Below are 21,840 nucleotides of genomic sequence, written 5' to 3'. Positions count from 1 at the left end.
ACCTGATTACGTAACATTCTATAGGAAGAATTTCAAGATGGATGACGTATGAGATGCTCACCTTGTATGCGCTACCTTTCTTTAATGTACCTTGCTATTTGTGGATGATTTTCCTCTTATCAATGGTAAAACATAATACAAGATCTGAATATTCCCCGTGGAACCTGTTGCCTGATGGACTGTTTTTTGAGCAGAGAGGACTTACTGGGAACGAGCTCCATAAGTGGACTACTAGAGTCTACTGCGGTATCTGGAGGTCCCACGGATTCTCTTGATTTTGAATCATCTGTCCCAGAACAGATGGGTCCTTTGACTCCTCTTTCTGGTTCCCCAGCCTGACTGCTGTCAGTTGACGTTACAGTAGGAACATCCAGGGGGGTAGTGGAGCTGGTGTTGCCGAAGACAGCAGTTGTGCAGGAGCGTGTGGTCCCAGAGTGGCTTCTGGCAGTTGGCTCAAGATATCCAGAAAATCAAAACCAAAAGGCTGAAGATGAGATGGACCACTTGATTTTGATTTCATCAATACAGGGTAACTCATTGTAAGATTAGCAATTTGGAACTGGATCTGTGATTTTTTTCATTACAGCATCCTGAGCAGGTTAATTTTGAAACTTTATGGAAGTCTGTCTCTGTCCAAATTTAAAACATGTCTGAACTGGTGGAAGGAGTTGCAAGTCAAGTAAAAAAACAAACAAATTGAATCTGTGGTTCTTAAGAATAAAATGGATAAATGCAAAAAGGAATATTTGGGAATTAAGAATACTCAATAGGCCTTAATAAAAGGGAACTTAGTACAATCTAAAAGTGGAAATGCTAAAGAATGCGACCTGTAATCTGCATCTCAAATTTTCCTAAGAGGCCACTAATTTCCCCAATTCAGATGTTTAAAAAAGATATCTGAGGGAAATCTTGAAAATCCTTGAAGAGAGAATGCCGCCTGTTCTAGGACCTATTATATAACTCAACTTAAGAAGGAAGCTGTGGGACAAAAAGCAGAGTTTTCTCAGCAAATGGATACTTTGAATTTGACTGAATTCCTGGAGCAGTCTGATTTTGCGCCAGTTATTCCCTCTATGTTACTTATATGTTTGGCTTTGGATTCAAAGACTGGTTGCTTCGGATCCCTCCTTTATTGGTGTTTATGCGCAGATTCGCGGCGGCTGAACCTGGGCTGTCGTGGGATCCTATTCTACCAACAGACAGCAAAAACCAACATCGATTTCACTGATGTTCCCATTTGTCTGCAATGTCGCTGAAGAAAATGTCCAAAACAACATTCTTCCGACATTGGGCCTGGTGAACAATTCCTCAACTTTGGGATAGAGCAAGTGTGCAGTTTAATAGCCAGTGACAATTTCATAATTGTCTCAAAGGAAAAGATGTTTGATGCACTTATTGCTTGGGTAGACCATGACATACATGTGTGACAGAACATGTGGCTCATTCGATGGAACACGTGTGGCTGCTTTTACTTTCAAGGGAACATTTAGTGCAGAAGGTTGATGAGATGCTGATGAAACAGCAGAGTCTGCAAAAACTACCTCACTGATGTTATGAAGTATCACTTGCCGCCAAATAAGCAGAGGACATTAATGAAAAGCACATGAAATAGACAGAGAACACCTGTAAGCCTTCCAAAAGTAAGAGCCATGGGGTAGATTTTAAAAAAGTGCGCCTTCGCATACTTTTGTTGGCGCGCGCAAGGCTGCCGATTTTGTGCAGCCGGCGCGCGCCAAGCCGCGCAGCCTGCCTCCATTCCCTCCAAGGCCACTCCGAAAATGGAGCGGCCTCGGAGGGAACTCGCTTTCGCCCTCCCCTCACCTTCCCCTCCCTTCCTCTATCTAACCCACCCCCCCGGCCCTATCTAAACCCCCCCCCCTACCTTTGTCGGGGGATTTACGCCTCCCGGAGGGAGAAGTAAATCCCCGCGCGCCGAGACGCGACTTGGGGGCGGTTCCGGAGGGTGCGGCCACGCCCCGGGCCGAAACCACGCCCGCCCCCGAAACGCCGCATCCTGCCCCCAAAACGCCGCGTCGATCGGCCCCGCCCCCGACACGCCCCCCCCCCCTCGAAAAACCCCTGGACTTACGCGAGTCCTGGGGCTCTGCGCGCGCACGCGAGCAGGGCTCTTAAAATCCGCCCCCATGTTTTCAAGTGTGTAGTCTCCTTTTCTGAATACAAATGCAGGGTAAGCTGAATGGAATGAGTTTCTTTCTCTGGCTGCAAGGCAGAGATACTTTCCTGATAGATCAATAACATGTGACACTAGATAATCAATAGAAAAACACTTGTGTTACTAACCAGGTGAAAAGTAATTCAAGGTCTTTACTGTGTCTGAAGGAGCAGAAGCAGATAGAAAAGTATACAGAGACAACCAACCCCAGCCCGGCAGACCTAGCGGAGGAAGGTCCCCTGGTTGAAAAGCATCACTCTGGTGTAGCTGGAAGTGATCCTGTAGAAAGGACCTGCTTTCCAGGTGATTCACTGTCTTCTCACAGGGCTACTGCCCAGGATGAATGAGTATCCCAGGGCTACTGCCCACGAGGGAAGGGTTAGCTCAGCTGTCATAATTGGCAATTCAATTAGGAATGTAGATAGCTGGGTGGCTGATGGACATGAGGGTTGCTGGGTAACTTGCCTGACTGGTGTGAAAGTGGTGGATCTCTCGCATCACCTAGATAGGATTTTAGACAGTGGTGGGGATGAGCCGGCTGTCATAGTAGACATGGGCACCAATAACAGGAAAATGTGGGAGGGAGGTTCTGGAAGCCATATTTAGGCTTTTAGGTAGAAAGCTGAAATTCAGATCCTCCAGAGTAGCATTCTCTGAAATGTTCCACATACAAGTCCTCCCAGAGGCAGGCAGAGCTCCAGAGTCTTAATGTGAGGCTGAGACGATGTTACAGGGAAGAAGGATTCAGTTTTGTAAGGAACTGAGCAACCTTTTGGGGATGGAGGAGTCTTTTCCGAAAGGACAGGCTCTACCTTAAACAGGGTGGAACCAGGCTGTTGGTGCTAACCTTTAAAAAGGAGATAAAGCAACTTTTAAACTAGAATAAGGGGGAAAGCAGACAATCGCTCAGTAGCATATGGTTCAGAGAGAGGAATCTCCAAAGGATATTAATGAAACATGAAAATTAGGGCATCCCAACAGAGAGGTTCCAAAAAAAGCAAAAAAATAGTCCATGTGCCTATAAGTAAAGAATCACCTGAGCTAAAAGATTCCAAATTCTTTGTTAACTGAAAAGCAGGTTGTTAATACAAACAAAAAAAACCCCCACACATTGAAATATCTGTATGCCAATGCCAGAAATCTAAGAAGTAAACTGTTAATAATCAAGTTGACTTAGGGAACAACCACTGCTTTTTTTTTTTTTTTTTAGTAGCATGGGATCTACTGCATTTAATGTATAGGTACTTGTCAGGTACTTCTAACCTGGATTGGCCACTGTTGAAAACAGGATGTTGGACTTGATGGATCCTCAGTCTGACCCAGTATGGCAACTTCTTATGTTTTTTTTAAGGTAATACACAATTACACACTGCATAGAAACCTTTGGGAGCTATTTGAAGAGGGGGATTGTTAATTATTTGGCATGCAGGATAGTTTAGAGGGTCTTTTTTTTTTAGTTAATGAATGAATGGTTGGGGAAGCAACTCTGTCTTGTCTCAATGAGAGTGGGGTAGATTCAAAATTATGATTTTCACATGGAATGATGGCATATAAAATGTTTAAATAAATAAATGTTTATTGTATTTTTGATGCACCATTTTATGATGTATATTGTTATTTATTGTATTTGTTTTTTGGTATGATATATTGCTATTTATTCTAAGGAAGGCAGTATACAACATAACAAAACAAAAAAAAAAAACAATTAAGGGAAAAACCTGAGAAAGAATTTGGAATGGAAAGACAAACCTAGAGGAAAAAAAAAGGTGAGCTCTTACCCTGAAGTGAGCTAGTTGCAAAGCAATCTGTATAAAGGCATCTGGACTAGTCCTGCATTTTTTGATCAAGCCTTTCCCAAAGTCTGTAAATTGGCTGCAATTAAAATCCACATCATCTGCTAATTCCTTGGCCACTTCGTATGAGCTGTTAATCACTTCCTGCAACTGAGAAAAAAAATCTCCATTAGAAGAGAATAACATTGCATCGAGAACTGAGAAAAATACAGTCACTGCAGAGATCCTCATCTTTAATAATAATTTGATTTTTAGCCCACAGTTCCAAGTAATGTTTAAGATAGTTTACAGCGCAATTAGAAATGCAAATTCAATGAATCCCTGCCCCCAAGGGCTTCCATTGTAAGTGGGTACCTAAGGCAATGTGAAATAAATTGATCTGCCCAAGGGCACAGGTATGAAAATCAATTTATTTTATCACTTTAACCACTAACAATATAGTCTTGTCTGCAAAATTAATTTGTCTATTATATTCAGCTTTCTTCTAAATGGTCTAGACTAGGGGTACTCAAACCGGTCCTTGGGCGCCCCCCCGTCAGTCGGGTTTTCAGGATATCCCTACTGAATATGCATGAGAAGTATTTGCATACTAGGAGGTAAGCTATGCAAATAAATCTCGTACATGAGCACCTCTGGTCTAGAGAGCCATGATTAACTTTGCTGATCATACATCCTTATGCTCATATGCAGTTAGAAATCATTTACTATTTATGATGGCAACAACTACAATACAGGTTAGCTTCTAAGTATTACCACTTGGCCTGTAAAAATATGTTCTTTAGACATTAATGTAGATCTGTCTTGGATAAGTTTAAAAGTCTGTGCCATCTGATTCTACCATGTCCATGTATTGAGAATAGGCCTTTACATAAATCTCTGTTAAATTCTCAATGAGAATGCCATGCTCGTAATTCAAGGTAGGTTATCCAGCCAAATTAAAATAGCCCCTAAATGAACAAATTATTTAAAAGACCCCAGAGGACAAGTAGTTTATTGTAAATAGCATTCTTTACTATTGCTGAAAGCAAATGTGTTTGAACAGCAGAGAACGAGACCTCCATTGGTAGGTTATACCATGCACCATTACCCTTCTGTAAAGAAAACCTTCCTTGCATTATTCCCAAGTCTACCCCACTCCAGCCTTATATCATAATCCCTTGTTTTAGAGCCTCCTTATCCACTGAAAAATGCTTACCTCTTAGACATACAAATAACGCGAGGGTAGAAGTAATGTATATCATACCCCTACCCCCTCAGCTCCTATCTCTATCCAGAACCATTTTGGTAACTCTCCTCTGAATTGCTTCTCCTCTTTCTTTGCTCTATCTAGAGATACGGCCTACAGAATAGGCATATTACTCCTGATGAAGTCTTAGAAATGATTTGTACATGGCATCCAAAATTAAACAATAGGCACAGACTGTACAGTAGGAACTCGTATAATTTTAGCAGAACCATAGAATATTTTTACTGCTTAACCATGGAGCTAACACAGAGTTCTTATTTATTGTATCTGACATGCCACTTGCAGCAAAAAAAAAAAAACACCCCAAAAAAACCCAAGTGATTTACAAATAAAATCACACACATGATTAAAAAAAAAAAAAAAAAAGTAACACTATAAAAACATTAACAATATTACATTAATTTAAATGAGGTGGAAAAAAGAGAAATGTCTTACCTGTTAATTTCCTTTCCTGCTGTACACCAGTCGAGAACCTATTCACTCATCCAGCACACATGGAGGCAGAGGTTTTTTGTTTTTTTTTCCACACACTAAATAAATACTCACCCTTGCGAACTGAAGCAATAAGCATGTGAAGAGATTCCACATGAAAATAAGGGATATAAATATTCTGATTCATGCCTTTTATATCCAAAATGTATCTGAATAACTGTTTTTTTTTTAATCATGAAATAAATTGAATAATACCCCTCCTGATGTTCCTGCATTGGAACTAGTTGAATTGCCTGCGACTGAATCAAGTTGTTCAATGTTCCATGAATTGCAGCAACCTTGTCTGGAGAATGGGCAGGAGAGACAGCATAATGATCTCTTATCAATCTTAATTCTGGAGCGTAACCATATTGGATTATATACAAAACCCACTGATCTGAAGTAATGTGGATCCATTCCCCGAGAAAAGCCTGTAACCTGCCCCTATAGGCTTCCTTAGGGAATGAATCCTCTGGGCCTCATTGCATATTCTGTGAAGCATTAGAGGGTCAAATAGTATTGTCTCCTTGGTCTTCTTGCGCCTCAAAAAGGCTGAGCTCTGCTTTTACCTCTCGAAAACTGAGGAGTTACTCTCCTACCAGTCTACATCTCTTTGCTTCCATGAATTGCGAATGTATGGCTGAAAACTGACCCAAGTTTTATCTTCCAGTAAACTCTGCAATTTTGGATCCCCCAAATTTGTCATTAGACAATCCAGTTTCTCACCAAAGAGGTATTTACCTTTAAAAGGTAAACGAGACAGTCTAGATTTAGATCAAAAGTCTGCTGACCAATTTCTTAGCCACAGTAGATGTCTAGCTCATACAGAGATAGCTAAAGACTAGCAGAGATTCTAATTATGTCATATAAAGTATCAGATAAATAGGCCGTAGCAGACTTCAACTTTGCTATGCTTTCAATCTCAGATAATTGCTAAAGATCTAGAGACATTGGGTTCATCCCAGGGAGATTAGCTGCAGACAATGTTCGAAGAGTGGTGGACTTGTTGTGGTGGGCGGGGGAGTCTCAGATTCCCATGGGGTTATTAACGATTGTCGCTGAGAAAGCATTTGATCTGGTTCATTGGGACTATTTATTTACAGTTTTGCAACAGTTTGGGTTGGGGGAGAACTTCATTACTTGGATTCGGAAACTTTACTTTCAACTGAGTGCCTGCATTAAGGTCAATGGGAGGTACTCTCCAGTTTTTCCTATACAAAGGGGCACACGACAGGGATGCCCTCTCTCACCGCTCCTGTTTGCTCTTTATTTAGAACCCCTTGCGATTCACATTCGAGCGCATGCAGATATACAGGGACCGCATATTAGAGAGGAGACATACAAAATGTCATTGTTCGCGGACGATGTGTTTATAGTTGTGAATCCTGGGGATTCATTGCCATCTCTTATGCAGGAGCTTAAACAGTTCGGCACTGTATCGGGGTACCAACTCAATGCTGAAAAATCAGAGTTTCTGAATATCAACTTAAGGCCCAACCAAATTGATGAGATTCGACGTAGGTTTCCATTTAAGATTGCACATACAGGGGTGAAATATTTGGGAGTACTATTAGGGGATAAAATAGATGACTTATTCAAACTCAACTATGATAAAATCTGGGGGTCCATACAAAAGGATTTACCAGCATGGGATAGGATGCCATTTTCTTGGTTAGGGCGGATTTCTGTCATGAAAATGAATATTTTACCCAGATTAAGTTACCAATTTCAAACCTTGCCCATATTCATTCCTGAAGATAGGATACTACAATGGCAACGGAAACTCTTCCATTATATTTGGAAACGACGCCCTCCCAGAGTCAGCAGATCAGTTTTGATGTGTCCTAAGAAGAGAGAGGGGGACTGGGGGTTCCCTGTCTACAGAAATATTATGTAGGGGCTCAGTTACAGGCAGTTATTAGTTGGCATCTTAGTGGACGGGAAAAAAGATAGGTGGGGCTGGAAGCGGCATTGCTAAGGGTGGGATCCCCTGCTCCTTTAGTGTGGCTGCCTAAGATATCCCGTATAATGCCAGGGCAGATCCCACCAGCGGTCTCTCTCACTCTAAAGCTTTGGGATAAATGGAAAGAATCCCTGGTGGGTCAGAGAACATTCTTTTATAATACCCCCATATTCTTTAATTCTAGTTTTATCCCAGGGTGCTCCAAGCGGAAAGAGAGGAATTGGGCGGAGAAGGAGTGTCAACGTCTCTGACAAGTGTGGGGTGGGACCCGTATTAAACCATTTGAGGAGTCCGCTCAGGAATATGCCCTAGACAGTTCCGATAAATACGTCTACATTCAATTGGGGCAATATATAACTGGGAAAGCAGTAAGATCAGACCTTCTTCAAGGTAAAACCCTTTTCGAGGGTTTCTGCGAGAAAACCCGCTCTATGACTCAGGTGATTTAAAAAATCTATAATATGCTATTTTCAACTCCGGCGTGCCTTCCAGCACATATAAGAGCCTGGGAACGTGACCTTCAGCGACATATAGAGGAGGGGGAATGGGATGATTGCTATACAAACATACCAAAAAGCTCTATCTCTGCGGCTATTATAGAACAAGGATATAAACTATTATATAGATGGCATCTCCCACCTATCCGACTTGCAAAATTTTCTGTTTCTGGCAGTTGGAAATGCTGGAGGGGATGTGGTCTAGATGGATCCTACTATCATATGTGGTGGGAGTGCCCCAGGGTGGTACTCTTTTGGGAGGAGATGAAACAGTTTATTACCCATATAACAGGCCTGCCTGTTGATCTGGACCCAGCTTCTGTGCTGCTGGGTATCTCGTTGACAGGTTCGGGCTCCCAGATGCCCTATATTGGCGAACAAGTGATAATAGCAGCAAGAGGGTCTACTGCTCATGCATGGAAGGAAGCACAATTACCACCTTTGCAAAACGTGTTCCAACGTCTACAGCGGGTATATTATCTGCTCCGCCTTACGGCTATCCGGCATGGATGGCTACCTAAATTCGAGAAATTGTGGCAATCATACTGTAACTGGCAGACTCAGGACCAACCACCTGTGGGGGATAAAGTATAAGTATAATGAGGGGAAAATAGACTTTATATGCTTATGCCAGGGGAGGTGTGCATATAATGGGAAGTGGGGAGGAGGGATGGAGGGTAGGGGGGGCTCATTCCACGGGTTTATTCAATAGGTTTATTCAATAAGTTTATGAGCAGTAAATGTTTATGTTGATATGTTGATATGTCAAGTGTGGGACTTTCCAAAAAGAAAAGGGCCCACGTAATTTCTTGTGACCCACATTTTTCAGATTTCTCTCTTCTTGTATTTGTTATGACGGATTCTGCATGGGCTGTGATATACAGATGAATGCTTGTTATTATTACATACTGTTCAATAAAAAATATTCATTTCAAAAGATCTAGAGACATTTATTTACTTATTTATTTATTTAGAGGATTTATATACCGATGAACGTTGGGAACATCTCATCGGTTTACATTAAAACAAAATTATAGCTAACCGAGCTTTACATAGAAATTGGAACCAATTGTAACAAGGAACAGAACAGATAATAACAGGACAACATTAGAACTTAACTTATGAAAGGGAATAAGTAAAAATGGATCAAACACATATATAATAGGGAAAGGAAGGGAGGATCTATTTACAGGAAACAGGGGGGTTTAGTAATAAAAATATAATAATAATAATATTAAGGAATTAAATTACAAGTAGTAAAGTGCCAGGGTAGGATGTTAAGCGAAAGCTTGCTTGAAGAGGCAAGTTTTTAGGTTATGTTTAAATTTTTTTTGGGCAGGGTTCCTGCCGCAGGAAGGGAGGGAGTTTGTTCCAAAGGATGGGCCCAGCTAATGAAAGAGCTCGTGCTTTGGTGGAAGCAAGCTTGGATTGCTTAGGTGATGGTATGACAAGAGTAGCCCTGTGCTGTTGCCTAATTGGTCTGTTTGATTTGTGAAAGATGAAGTGGTCAGATAACCAATGCATTTCTTGGTTGTGTAGGGCTTTATGGATCAGTGTGAGGGTTTTATAAGATATTCTTTCGGCAACAGGTAACCAATGTAAGTTTTTAAGAATAGGAGTGATATGTTCGCTTTTATGTGTGCTAGTGAGAATGCGTGCAGCAGCGTTTTGTAGAAGCTGTAGCGGCAGCAACGTACTTTTGGGTAAACCTAGCAGTATAGCGTTGCAATAATCTATTTTGGAAAGAATGAAAGCTTGTAACTAACTAGGACAAACTGCTCCCTGAAGCAGTAAAGAGCCTGTGGAAAAAAGATGCTTAAGTACTGCCTCTAGTCTCCTATCTTGGATATCCCGAGTGTTGCACAACCTTCCACAGGAATGGTAGTCCTTCTGGCTATTGCTGCAACTATCTCATCAACTTTTGGTTGTTGAAACAGACGATCCAGCACCTTTGCAGCATAGGATATAGCCTATTAAAAAGTCTTAGGCATCTATAGCCCACCTTAGGCAAATCCCACTCAGTCAAAATCATAGTTTCAATGTCCAGGTGCAAAGGAAAAGTAGAGGCAGTCTTCCATGTCCCCACCTCAGGATTGGATCCCAACCAGGAGTCTCTTCAAATTTTTGCTCCTCTATACGTAATGCAGAAATAACCTGCATAATTAAAGCTGATGTTTCTTCCTTATGGGATAATCTGATCCTCTTCATCTTCCCTCTACTTTCTTCAAATGAATACAGTCTGCTTCCACCTCTCTCATCCTCAAATCTTAAATAAGAAGAATCCAATTCCAGAGAAAGTGTTTCCACGTCCTCTAAATCAAATATTTTTCTCTTTTGAGATTTAGAAACTTCAGCAAATGAAATTTCACTCTGTTCCTGTTCTACTGTAAGGGGTCTACTTTTTGGGAGCGTGGACCCCTTTTCAAACTCCAACGTTTTCATGGACCCCCATATGCTTCTCTTTCATTTTTACCTGCAGTTATGTACCATATATAGAAAAGTTATTAATGAAATAAAGACAATTATATGCACACCAGACATTCATAATATATAAAACAATATATATTAAACAATGCTTACTGATATAAATGGAATACATATAATTGCAAAGCACAGTAGACAATGTGGAAGAACGCATTCATATTCAGTAACATATAGTGACTATAGGTACCCACGGAGCTGGATCTGGAGCGACTGGAGGAGGATAGAGAGAGAGTGATTGGTAGGGTGGGAGAGAGACAGACAGATTGGCAGAGATGGACTACTGCAGGGGGAGAGAGAGAGAGAGAGAGAAACTGCTGAGGGAGAAAGAGTGGTAGAGAGAGAGAGAGAGAGACTAGAAGGGATGGACTGGTGGAGATGGATTGGTGGGGGGAGAGAGAGAGAGAGACAGTAACTGGCAGGGCTGGACTGGTAGAGGGTGAGAAAGTGACAGGTGGAGATGGACTAGTGGAAGGAGAGAGGGGGACTGGTTGGGATGGAATGTGAATCAAAGAGAGAATGAGAGACTCATTGGGAAGGGTGAAGGAGGGATGTTTGAGAGGCTCACATCACTAAGAGAGATGTGGAGAGAGGTTTGCTGCACATATTTCCCTTCCAGTCCCCATCCCCCCAAAATGGTATTTTTTGATTATTACTATTTTTAAAGAAAATCACCTGAACAGGGAAATCACTATGTTTGATCCTGACATGGGTCCAATGGCTCTTTCCACATCTGCCTGTTCCCAAATTTGATATATGCAGAGACAGGACACCTCTTCTCATAAAGCAAGAGGTTACAAACATTTTGCACCATTATTACAAGGTCCTGGGCATGTATCTCGGTGGCATTTCTAGACAGAAGGACCTTCTAAGCAACACAAAAAAAATCCATGGCCAGTTTCAACCACTAACTAAAATGACTACTAAAATTATTCAAAAGCAATCAATCAAAAATTCTTCTACATAGGAGTGGGACAAATCCCAATATAAAACCTGCATTTCATGTTCTACAATGCCTTTGTTCACAGAAACTCCCCCAACAAAGGGTGCATAGCAGAACAAGGACATTTCCCCTTACCATTCACCACAGAAAAAAATATCCAAATTCTGTCACCTTGGTAACAGCAACACAAACTCTCTCCACTACCAGGAACATTATATAATACAAAATCCTGCAAAAAATGTACTCAGAGCCTATTAGAAAAACTGCTATACCATAACATACAATTGCCAGACTCAAAACAGTAAGAACCTTACTTATGAAAAGGCAACACTGCAAATATTACAATAGGCCCTAAAACACCAATACACCTCTAATTAGGGAAATAGAACAAGTCAAACGTGAAAAAACTGAACTGGAAACCACAAGAAGCTAGATTCTGTTTGCACTGCAAAAATGGAGAAACAGAAACATCGCTGTTCCTCAAAAAAAACATCAAATACAATCAAGAAATATAAAATAATCAGTAACAGTAAAATCATACTAATAAAAAATATTTCAATACTGACATCCAATAATTTAAAACTCAAATTACTTTTAAATTTCCCAAACAATAAAATATTTCAAATTATCAGATACAAACAGCAGCCAATAATTAAAACAAGGATTTTAAATTTTCTCATTATCTATATCTGAAAACTTTTGATTTCCAGTCACCCTAAGATTGCCATATATTGGTAGGCGTGGGAAGGAGGGTTCACAAATTTTCTCCGCGCTCTCATATACACACACACTCCCTCTCTCACACATGCTGACTCAAACACACTCCCTCTCTCTCACTCACACACATACACACTCATACCTACAAACACGCCCTTCTCTCTCACAAACATGCTCCCATCCACACACAAAAGCTCCCTCTCTCAAATACATGCTCCCTCCTATACACAAGTTATCTCTCATACACATGCTCCGTTTCACAAACACACACACACACACATTCCCCCTGTGTCACACAACTTGATCTCTCATATACCCAAGTTCACACAGATGCTCCCTCAATCATACACACATGCTAACAAAAGCTACCTCTCTCATACACACATGATCTCTCTCTCATTCACACACACACACACACAAGCTCCTTCCCTCTCATTCACAATAGGCTCTCTCTCACACACATATGCTCATACACCCTTCTCTGTCACCGGGCCTCTCCATATCTTTCTCCTGGAGTCTGCAGGAGGAGAAAGGGAACCACAGCCTGCTCATCACTCAGCTGCCGGCAGCCCCGCGGCCTCCTTCACACTTTGGCTGCCAGCGAGATGGGGTGTGCTGGCAGCCCTGCTGCTTTCTTCACTCTATAGTTGACAAGATGGGGTGCGCCGGTGGCCTTTTTCAACCTTCAGCCGGCAGCGAGATGGAGTGCACTGGCAGCCTCTCAGGCCTCCTCTTTTGTAGCTGCCATGGGATGGGGTCTGGTGGTGGCCTGTTGGGCCTCTTCTCTGTGCAGCCTTTTTTTTTTCCCCTCCACGGCTCGTGGACCCCATTATGGACTGGCAGACCACAGGTTGGGAACCACTGTATATAACATCTCATTGCCCTTGTAGGGCATGAAATGCCTGATGTAAAAACTTTAAAAAAAAATCAGGAGAAAATGCACCAGTGCTGGTGCTAGGGATTTCATGTTTCAAGTTAAGCAGAAAATCCAATCCCAGTAGTAATTTGGGAGATCCGAGTTAACACACGACCTGCCCTTAATGAAGACATCCTGGGTGACTCATCTAAGAAGGACGCCGCGTCCAATTCAGCTGTCAGAACGGCTGTCGCTAATGGCTCTATGGAGACTGCAGATGCTCTGGGAAAAGGCTTTTGTTTATCTGAAGCCTCTACAGAGGAAGATTTCTTGGCAGTAAGAGTAATCTTAGCTAATTCAGGTGAATTAGATTTACCGCAGCAAAGAGCGCACCAGACTCCCTTTAGCTGTTGGGCGCTTTGCACCACAAAAACCACAATGATGGCATTTTTCAGACATCGAGTCAGCATAAAAATAGGTCTAGGCTGTGACAGAGTAAGCAGCTTACTGAGACAGTAACTATTTCCTTACTGCTATAAAAAAAAAAAACACTGGAAAATTCAGGCAGTAGCTCTCAACCTTGCCGAGAATGGGAAGGGAACAGGTAAAAAAATGATTGCAGTCAGAGCTCACTTCACTGCAGGAGCAACATCCACAGGAGAATGGCTCACAAAACCAGCCTTAAATGAAATCTTAGAGAATAGTAGGTAGGCTAAATCCTAAGAAATAAACTTTCTGCTCAAGAAGTGATGAATTCAAAAGATGTCCATCCAGCGCCTGCAGGCAAAGAATACTGGCTGAATTGGTTCTAAATGTGACATATAGGCTAGTGATATCATCTGAACCCCCCCCCCCCCCCCAAAAAGAAAAACCTCTGCCTCCACATGTGCTGGATGAGAGGATATAACCCATAGGTTTGGGACTGCTGGAGCAGAAGAGGAAAAATGAAATAAATGTGAAAATGTGAGATCAAAACTTGTGGTTCTGTATAACTCTGTTCTGTCATTAATAATGAATCATAATCTTGCAATGTTGCTAATGTCTCACTATTATCCACTGGTTGAATCGCCTTTTTATCTTCTGTTTGCTTTTCTATATTGCAAGTAAAAGGTCCACAAAAATACACACCTAAATTTTACCAAGTCTATTTATGATGCTTGGCGTGAACCTCTATGCTTGCATTCTTTCAAGTCACCCAGTTTATCCCCACTAAATGCATGGAGATTTAATTCTGATTTCCCTAATGAGTGCCCTAAGGAAAGCAGGATTACATCTTTACATGCCATGGAGTAAAATTATCTCCCAGAAATGAAGCTATATATATGGTAACCCACTGGTTCCCCATCAATATTTTATCACAGTGTCTAGCCACCTTGAGTTAATCCAATATGATCAGCCCCGGCTCCCTCCTGTTTGGTGACTGCCAGCAACTCCATCTATTACTCTCCTGTACATCTGTACTCCAAATGCAAACCTGCACTTTTTTGATGCTGCTTACTTCCAGCAGCAATCTCTCTGTTCTGGAGAAACACGGTTTCTTTCAGGCATCGATGCCTTTTGATGGACATATTTGTATAAGAGCCTTTAAAACCACACAAGTGTTTCACAACTACGGTTTTTCACAAAAGGTCACCCACAATATTTGGCAAATTTGCTGGTTCCCTATCAGCCTCGGCAAATTTTATGTTCCTTACATCAAGACTTGCTAGTGTTCCCATCACCAACTATAATTAGATTGAAGACAACACAAAACAGCTTTTAGTTAACTTTGCATCTGCTTTCTGGAATTCGCTTCACTTCCTTTAGACTTGAGCCAAGAAAGCAAGTGTAAATTTCAGAATATTTTGACGACATGGCTTTTTAATCAGGGTTTTAATAATATTTAGAATGCTGGATTAGGATTCAGGGTGAATTTAAATGTACAATTTTTATTATGTATGTATTTTAGGTTATTTTATTTAGAGAGATGTTATGAAATGCAAAATATAAAAAACTATTATTGTACTGTTATAGTTGTAGATTGTTGCTTTATTGTATTTGTGTATAATTTTTTTTAATGTAAATGTCTTTGACATCAAATTGAAATAGTAGTATATCAAGGTCATAAATAAACAAACTATGCAGAATTTTCATGCTGATCTAATGAAAAGTTTATATTTTGTATGCTGCCTACTGCTTAAGCACATTTCATTAGATCATGCTGATCTAATGAAATGTTTATATTTTGTATGCTGCCTACTGCTTAAGCAGTAGGCAGCATACAAAATATAAACATTCATAATAAAGGCAAATAAATCATATAAAATCAGATAAAGACATGCAATCAAAAAAATAAATTTAAAAAATTAGACTTTGGAAAACTCAAATTAAAATCATCAATATACCAAAAACAAAACAATAGTCTGCACTAGCATATTCAGCAGAAATTGAGCCAGAATTCAGAAAAAAGCCTACTTAAATAAAAATGTTAACAAGGCCCAAAACGTTTTAGTAAAAGTTGTTAGACGCAACACTTCGGGGAGTGAATTTCAGAACAGCCACAGAAAAAGCCTGCTCATGTGTCTCGGCTAGCCTTGTTTCCCAAACAGAGGACACGGTTAAGTCATCGTCTCTGAGATCATCACAGATTACAAATCAGATTATAAATTCAAAGCCTAGAATTAATCTATAGCAAACTGTCAATCGAAAGTAACTTGTGTACCATTAAGGCAGTCATACATAATCCACAACTGCACTGGTAACCAATGCAAATTGTGCAAACAGGAGATATAAGATCACTCAGCCCTCACCCTGTAATAAGCGTGGTGGCAGTGTTATGTAAGGCCTGCAGGGAGGTCCTAAAGTAGAAGATAGGCAGTATTAAAGCTTGTACTACTATACCAAAATATGATGAGTTCAGGAGGGATTGAAGACCATGAATTAAACACAGTTTATGAAAGCCAGATCTAGCTACAGCTTTAATCTAATTTTGAAGGGTCAAACTTATCAGTCAAAGCCACAGAGTTTTTCACACACTCTACAACTGGCAACTCAGTTTTTTGTTTTTTTTTTTAAAGGAATTGTAGCTATTACAAAGTCACTTTTACACTGCTAGCCAAATTCAAAGCTAATTTTATTATGGGTCAGCTACTGCTTAACTAAGGATAAACAAATTGTTAGTAATGCAAATGTATCAGCCCATGAAGACTGTATAGGAAGAAGAGCTGTATATTGACTGCATACAACCGGTATCCCGTAATGTTCAGCCAAAAGTCTTCCAATAGGAGACATACAAATGTTAAATAATAATGCAGACAAAGCTGAGCCCTGGAGGATCCTGGCTATAACCAGATGCTAGTCTAAACACCTGCCTCTCTATCGCACCTGGTGTGATCGCTCAGATATATATGATCTAAATCAACCCAATACCATTCTGGCAATCTCCAATATTCCCTCAGATGGTATAAAAGAGTCTAGTGATCACTTATGTCGAATGCTGTTGAAACACCCAACAGCAGCACAAAGACAAATATGTAAAACTGAACTAGGAATAATAAATAATAACATTACTATAATAGAAATTGGTATCAATAAAATAAAATAACCATCCACAAAATTAAATACAATTTTACATGTAGTAAAAATTTTTAAATACAATTATATAAATGTGTAGTAAAAAAAAAAAAAAAGTCAAACATTAAAAGGAGAAATTACTATTTACCTGATAGTTTCCTTTCCTCTAGGTCAATCCCCATGAGTGGGTTATGCACCTCTGCCAGTAGACAGAGTCGGAGCAAAAGCTTCCGTCATGGCCATATAGTCCTGCCCCATCAGCCCACCAGTATTGTCCGGAAAAGCCAAACTGTGGACACAGCTGATTATACTTGAACATTATCAACAGTTCTTCACAGAAGTTTTCACTGAGAAATACACAAATTGAAACTAAAAATTGACACTACAGGCATATGATGATAGTCAGACAAGCAGTCAAGAGCTTTAAAATTTGCTTTTCACTGGTCTGTTTGATGCCCTTTACATAAAAAGTTGCATTTTTAAAAAAAATGTTGGTTGTGAAGAGGTTCTTAAAAGATAGTCTGGCTTTGACAACTGTTACACGCCGAATGTAACAGAAGACAAAGATTGGAACAAAAAAAAAGAAAAAAATCTTTTGGAATTACTTTTTGTTTTAATTGACATTTGTTGTGTAGAAGCTATTTCCCTCATTGGACACATTTAACCACAAATTAAATCAGCAGCAGCAGCAGCAGAGGGCAGGTCGGGGACTGACCTGCCCTTACTGGAGGAAAGGAAATTATCAGGTACGTAGTAATTTCTCCTTCCTCAGCGTTAGGGCAGGTCAATCCCCACAAGTGGGATGTTCCAAAGCTAATCTGGAAAAGGGCGGTATAAAATGTGGTGCCCTCCCTAGCCATAACATCCTTGTAACAATGTTTGGAGAAGGTGTGCAAAGGTGACCATGTTGCCGTTTGGCAAATTTCAGCAGGCGACAACAAATGAAGTTCCACCCACAAGTCCTTGTGGAATGCAGTCTGTTTCTTTAAGGCAAACTCAGCAGCTACATAGGCTGCCGTAATGACTTCCTTAACCCAGCAGGCAATCATTGCCCACATAGCCAGTGCTCCCTGCTTACCTCCACCATGGAGAACAAACAGGCTATCAGATTTCCAAATAGCTTTAGTCATCTCCAAGTACCACAGTAAATGTTGCTCGAGGTCCAAGGAACACAAAAGACAGTACTTTGCTTCATTTCTTTCCATATCTAGGTAGAGAAATGGATTGATTTAAATGAAACTCTGAAACCACTTTGGGCAAAATAGAGGACACAGTCCAAACTTGAACTGCACCCAGAGAGAAAAGGCTCAAGGTAGAAAAAAAGCAGGCAACTCAAAGATATGACATGCCAAACAGACTGCTAGTAGAAAAACTGTCTTTAAGGAAAACATCCGCAAGGAAAGAGCAAGCAGCGGTTGAAAAGTCAGACCAGACAAAAACTCAAGGACCAAGTTAAGGTCCCACCTGAAGCCGCAATGGGGGGCAAACATGCTTAACTCCCTGAAAGAAACGGGATACGCCCGGATGGGAAGAGAAAGGCCCTCCCCATTGACTCTCCCCGCTTCAACAACCAAGCCCTTTCAATGGTCAAACAGAACCGCAGAATCGACCGGGATCCTTGTGCGGAATGGGCCCCTGACGTAAAAGATTCATCTGAGATGGTAGCCTGAATGGACTGCCCACCAGAAGTCTCTGACGATCGGCAGATCACAGCTTTCAAGCCCAATCTGGAGCCACTAAAAGGGCAGTATTGGTCTGGCTTGCAATCTTGTGGACCAGCCTATCAGAGGCCAGGACAGAAATGCATGGCCACTCCTGAACAAGGTGCTGATGCCCATCACTTTTGGGTCCTGCCTGCGACTGAAAAAGCATGGAACCTTTGTGTTGTTGAAGGTCGCCAACAGGTCCAGATCCGGCAAGCCCCAGTGGTTCACCAGAAGCCGAAAGGCCTCGTCCGCCAGCTCCCATTCTCTTGGGTCCAAATTTTTCCTGCTGAGGAAAATTGGCTCTGGTATTGTCCTTTCTGGCAATGTGAGAGGCAGATATGCTTAGAAGATGCTACTTCACCCACACCATGAGCATGTGATTCATCTAAACGAATAATTTTTGGGGAGGGTACGGACAATAAAGCCTGCCCTTTGCGTTGTTTAAGGTCTTCAAGTCAGGCTTTATTGTCCGTACCTTCCCCAAAAATTATTCGCTTAGATAAATCACGTGAGAGGTTATTTTATGTCCAGGGTCCTCTCCTTTGGAACACTCTCCTACTTAATTTAAAGGAGGAGATTTCTGTGCTAAAATTTAGAAAATTGTTGAAAGCTCATTTGTTTAGTCTAGCTTTTGATAGTGCATAATCTTTAAGAGAGCATTTGAATTATTTAGAAACGATTTCCAGGTAGATTTTTTATTTTTATTGTTTTGTATATTATTATATAATTAATATTATCTTAATATTGTTTTTCTGTATTATGTTTGTATTAATTTGATTTTTATGTATGTTTTCTGTAAACTGTCTAGAAATTTTTGATATGCGGTATATACATTTTCCAAATAAATAAATAAATCTCCTATGACACCTGTTGACTCCTGGTTCCACCCTGATGATTGATGTAAAAGCCACCGCTGTTGCACTGTTGATCATTATCTGGACCACCTCAGCCTCTAGCTGCTCGGCGAACCACAGGCACACCAACCGAACCTCTCGTGCTCCAATCTGTTGATGTTCCAATGGTGCTCTGCTGCATTCCAGCACCCTAGTACCACCAACACCTGACAGTGAACCTCCCCAGTTCCGGAGGCTTGCTTCTGTCATACCAACCAATCCGGCGTTGTCAGGGAAATGATCCACATGTAACCACCAGACCAATTGGGATCTCACCTATAACGAAAGGAGCAGCCTCACTGCATAGTTCTGCGACTGCAGACTTCAAACAGGAAAGCAACGCACATTGAAAAGAGCACATATGTGCCCTCTCCCAGGGAACCACTTCTAATGCAGCAGCCATAAACCCCAGGACCCGTAGATAAATTCCACATGGTTGGATGAACAGAGTTCCACAGGGATCAAACTTGCAGCATCAACATTGAATCAGAGACTTCGGCAGAAATACTCTGCTCTGCCTTGTATCGAATCAATCCCCAAGATACTCCTGGGTCTGAAACGGCTGCAAATTGCTCTTGGCCAGATCCACCATCCAGCCTAGTTCCTGTAGCAAGGAAACAACTCTGTGGGAAGCACAAAGATTCTCTTCCACTGTCTTAGGTCGAATCAACCAGTTATCCAGATAGGGGTGAACTAGAATGCCTCCCTTGCGAAGGGCTGCTGCTACCATCACCATGACCTTGGAATAGGTCCTGGGCGCCATGGCTAGTCCAAAAGGAAAAAACCTGAAATTGGTGATGACTATCCAGGATAGAAAATCAGAGGAATTGCCGATGCTCCTGCCGGATGGGAATATGCAGATAAGCCATTAGATCCAGAGACATGAGGTACTCCCTTGCTTGAATAGCCATTATTTATTTATTTATTTATTTAACAGTTTTTTATACCGACCTTCATAGTAATAACCATATCGGATCAGTTTACATTTAACAGGGAATAACTGGAGTAACAATTCAAGTAAACGAGAGCTAAACAATAGGTGGGAATAAGTCAAAGTTACAATCAACAGGGAAAGAGAACTTGGAAGCTTGCGACAAGCTGGAAGGAAGACAGAGTGACAGAGTGCACCATTTTCATCCCAAAATATGTGACTCAAATGTCAGTTGATGCCCTTGAGATCCAGTATGGGCCGAAACAACCCTTCTTTCTTGGGCATGACAAAATAAATGGAATGACGACTCATATTTTGCACTGATCGGGAATGGGAATCACCACTTTCAGATTCAACAGTCGTTGTAATGTTGCTTCCACTTCTACCCTCTTCTGAGGGGAGCTGCAAGGAGAGACTATGAAGGCATCCAGAGGAATGGGAAGAAATTCTAGAGCATACCCATCCTGAATCACTTCGATAACTCTTTGATCTGGAGTAATCTGGACCCACCTGTGATAAAAATGGATATGCAACTACCTATCTCCTGCATCAACAGGTGAGCCCACAAACCTTTACTGGGAAGACTGAGGGACTCCACCTCTGGAGTCTGCATCTTTTTGAGGTCCTCAGGGGCAAATGGACTGAGACCTGCAGAGGGACAGGACCTCTGGGAAGAACCTCCCTATAAAGCCGAAAGCACCTAGTCTTGAGAGTGGCCACTTGCCTGAAGACTGGGCAATGGGTTTCTTGTCCTCTGGCAATCGAGGAACCTGGGTCTCTCCACATTTTCTTGCCATTTTTTCCAATCACTCCCAAACAAAAGCGAAACTTTGAAGGGTAGATTGGTAAGATTGGACTTTGAAATAGTATCCGCGGACCAGTTGTGCAGTCATAGCTGCCACCTGGCACAATAACTGAAGCAGCTTCTCTGGCAGCTCTGCGAACCAAGTCACAGCCCGCATCAGCTAAGAAGGCAGCCCCGGTTCTACCATAGGTCCAAGATTGGACCTAGCTCCACCAGATTTTTGACAAAGACACGTGGTAGCCCGAGTTACCAAGATGCAACAAGAAGCAATTTGCAAGTTCATTGTCACTGCCTCACAGGCTTGCTTTAGGATAGTCTCAATCATCTTACCCTGAGCATCCTTCAGTGCTGCACCTCCCTCTACAGGGATGGTGGTATGTTCATGACAGAAGACACCAAGGCATCCACCCTAGGGAATGCAACTGCTCTCTCGCCTGTGGATCCAAGGGGTATAAAACCAAGACGCGTCTCCCTTTAAAAGATGCCTCTGGCGCACTCCATTCCAGATCAATCAATTCCTAGATTGCATCCAGGAGGGGAAAGAAATAAGAAGACCTTGCGCAGGGTGACCAGAAGAAGGTATATATACCTTCTTCTGCATCCCCAAAAAGTCAGGCCCAGCCACTCAGAGGATCTTCAAGGTCTGAAAGATCAAACCCGGCAACTCATCTCCAAATATGGGGGAATGTCCCCTTCCTCACCAGGAGAACCATCATCATCATGGGTATCATCATGATTCACCTGCAATCGAGCTTTGTCAGACCGCACTGCACCACGGCGCTTGAACATGGAAACAGGTGGAGGAGCACTCTG

The 21,840-nt window shown here is 41.5% G+C and overlaps 1 protein-coding gene across 5 annotated transcripts in view; it reads right to left on the bottom strand.

The window, feature by feature from the left end:
* The window catches only part of CPT1B (carnitine palmitoyltransferase 1B), a 162,973-nt gene that overhangs the window by 19,448 nt on the left and 121,685 nt on the right, over nucleotides 1–21,840 (bottom strand). For all 5 annotated transcript variants that reach the window (XM_029615240.1, XM_029615241.1, XM_029615239.1 and 2 more), the window contains one exon: nucleotides 3,952–4,116. In XM_029615240.1, the coding sequence (XP_029471100.1) occupies nucleotides 3,952–4,116 (165 nt within the window). The remainder of the gene's footprint in view (nucleotides 1–3,951; nucleotides 4,117–21,840) is intronic.

The sequence above is a fragment of the Rhinatrema bivittatum genome, chromosome 9, assembly GCF_901001135.1.
Source record: "Rhinatrema bivittatum chromosome 9, aRhiBiv1.1, whole genome shotgun sequence".
NCBI classification, from domain to species: Eukaryota; Metazoa; Chordata; class Amphibia; order Gymnophiona; family Rhinatrematidae; genus Rhinatrema; species Rhinatrema bivittatum.
The sequence above is the reverse complement of the archived record's forward strand: the minus strand, read 5'-3'. Positions and strand labels throughout refer to the sequence as shown.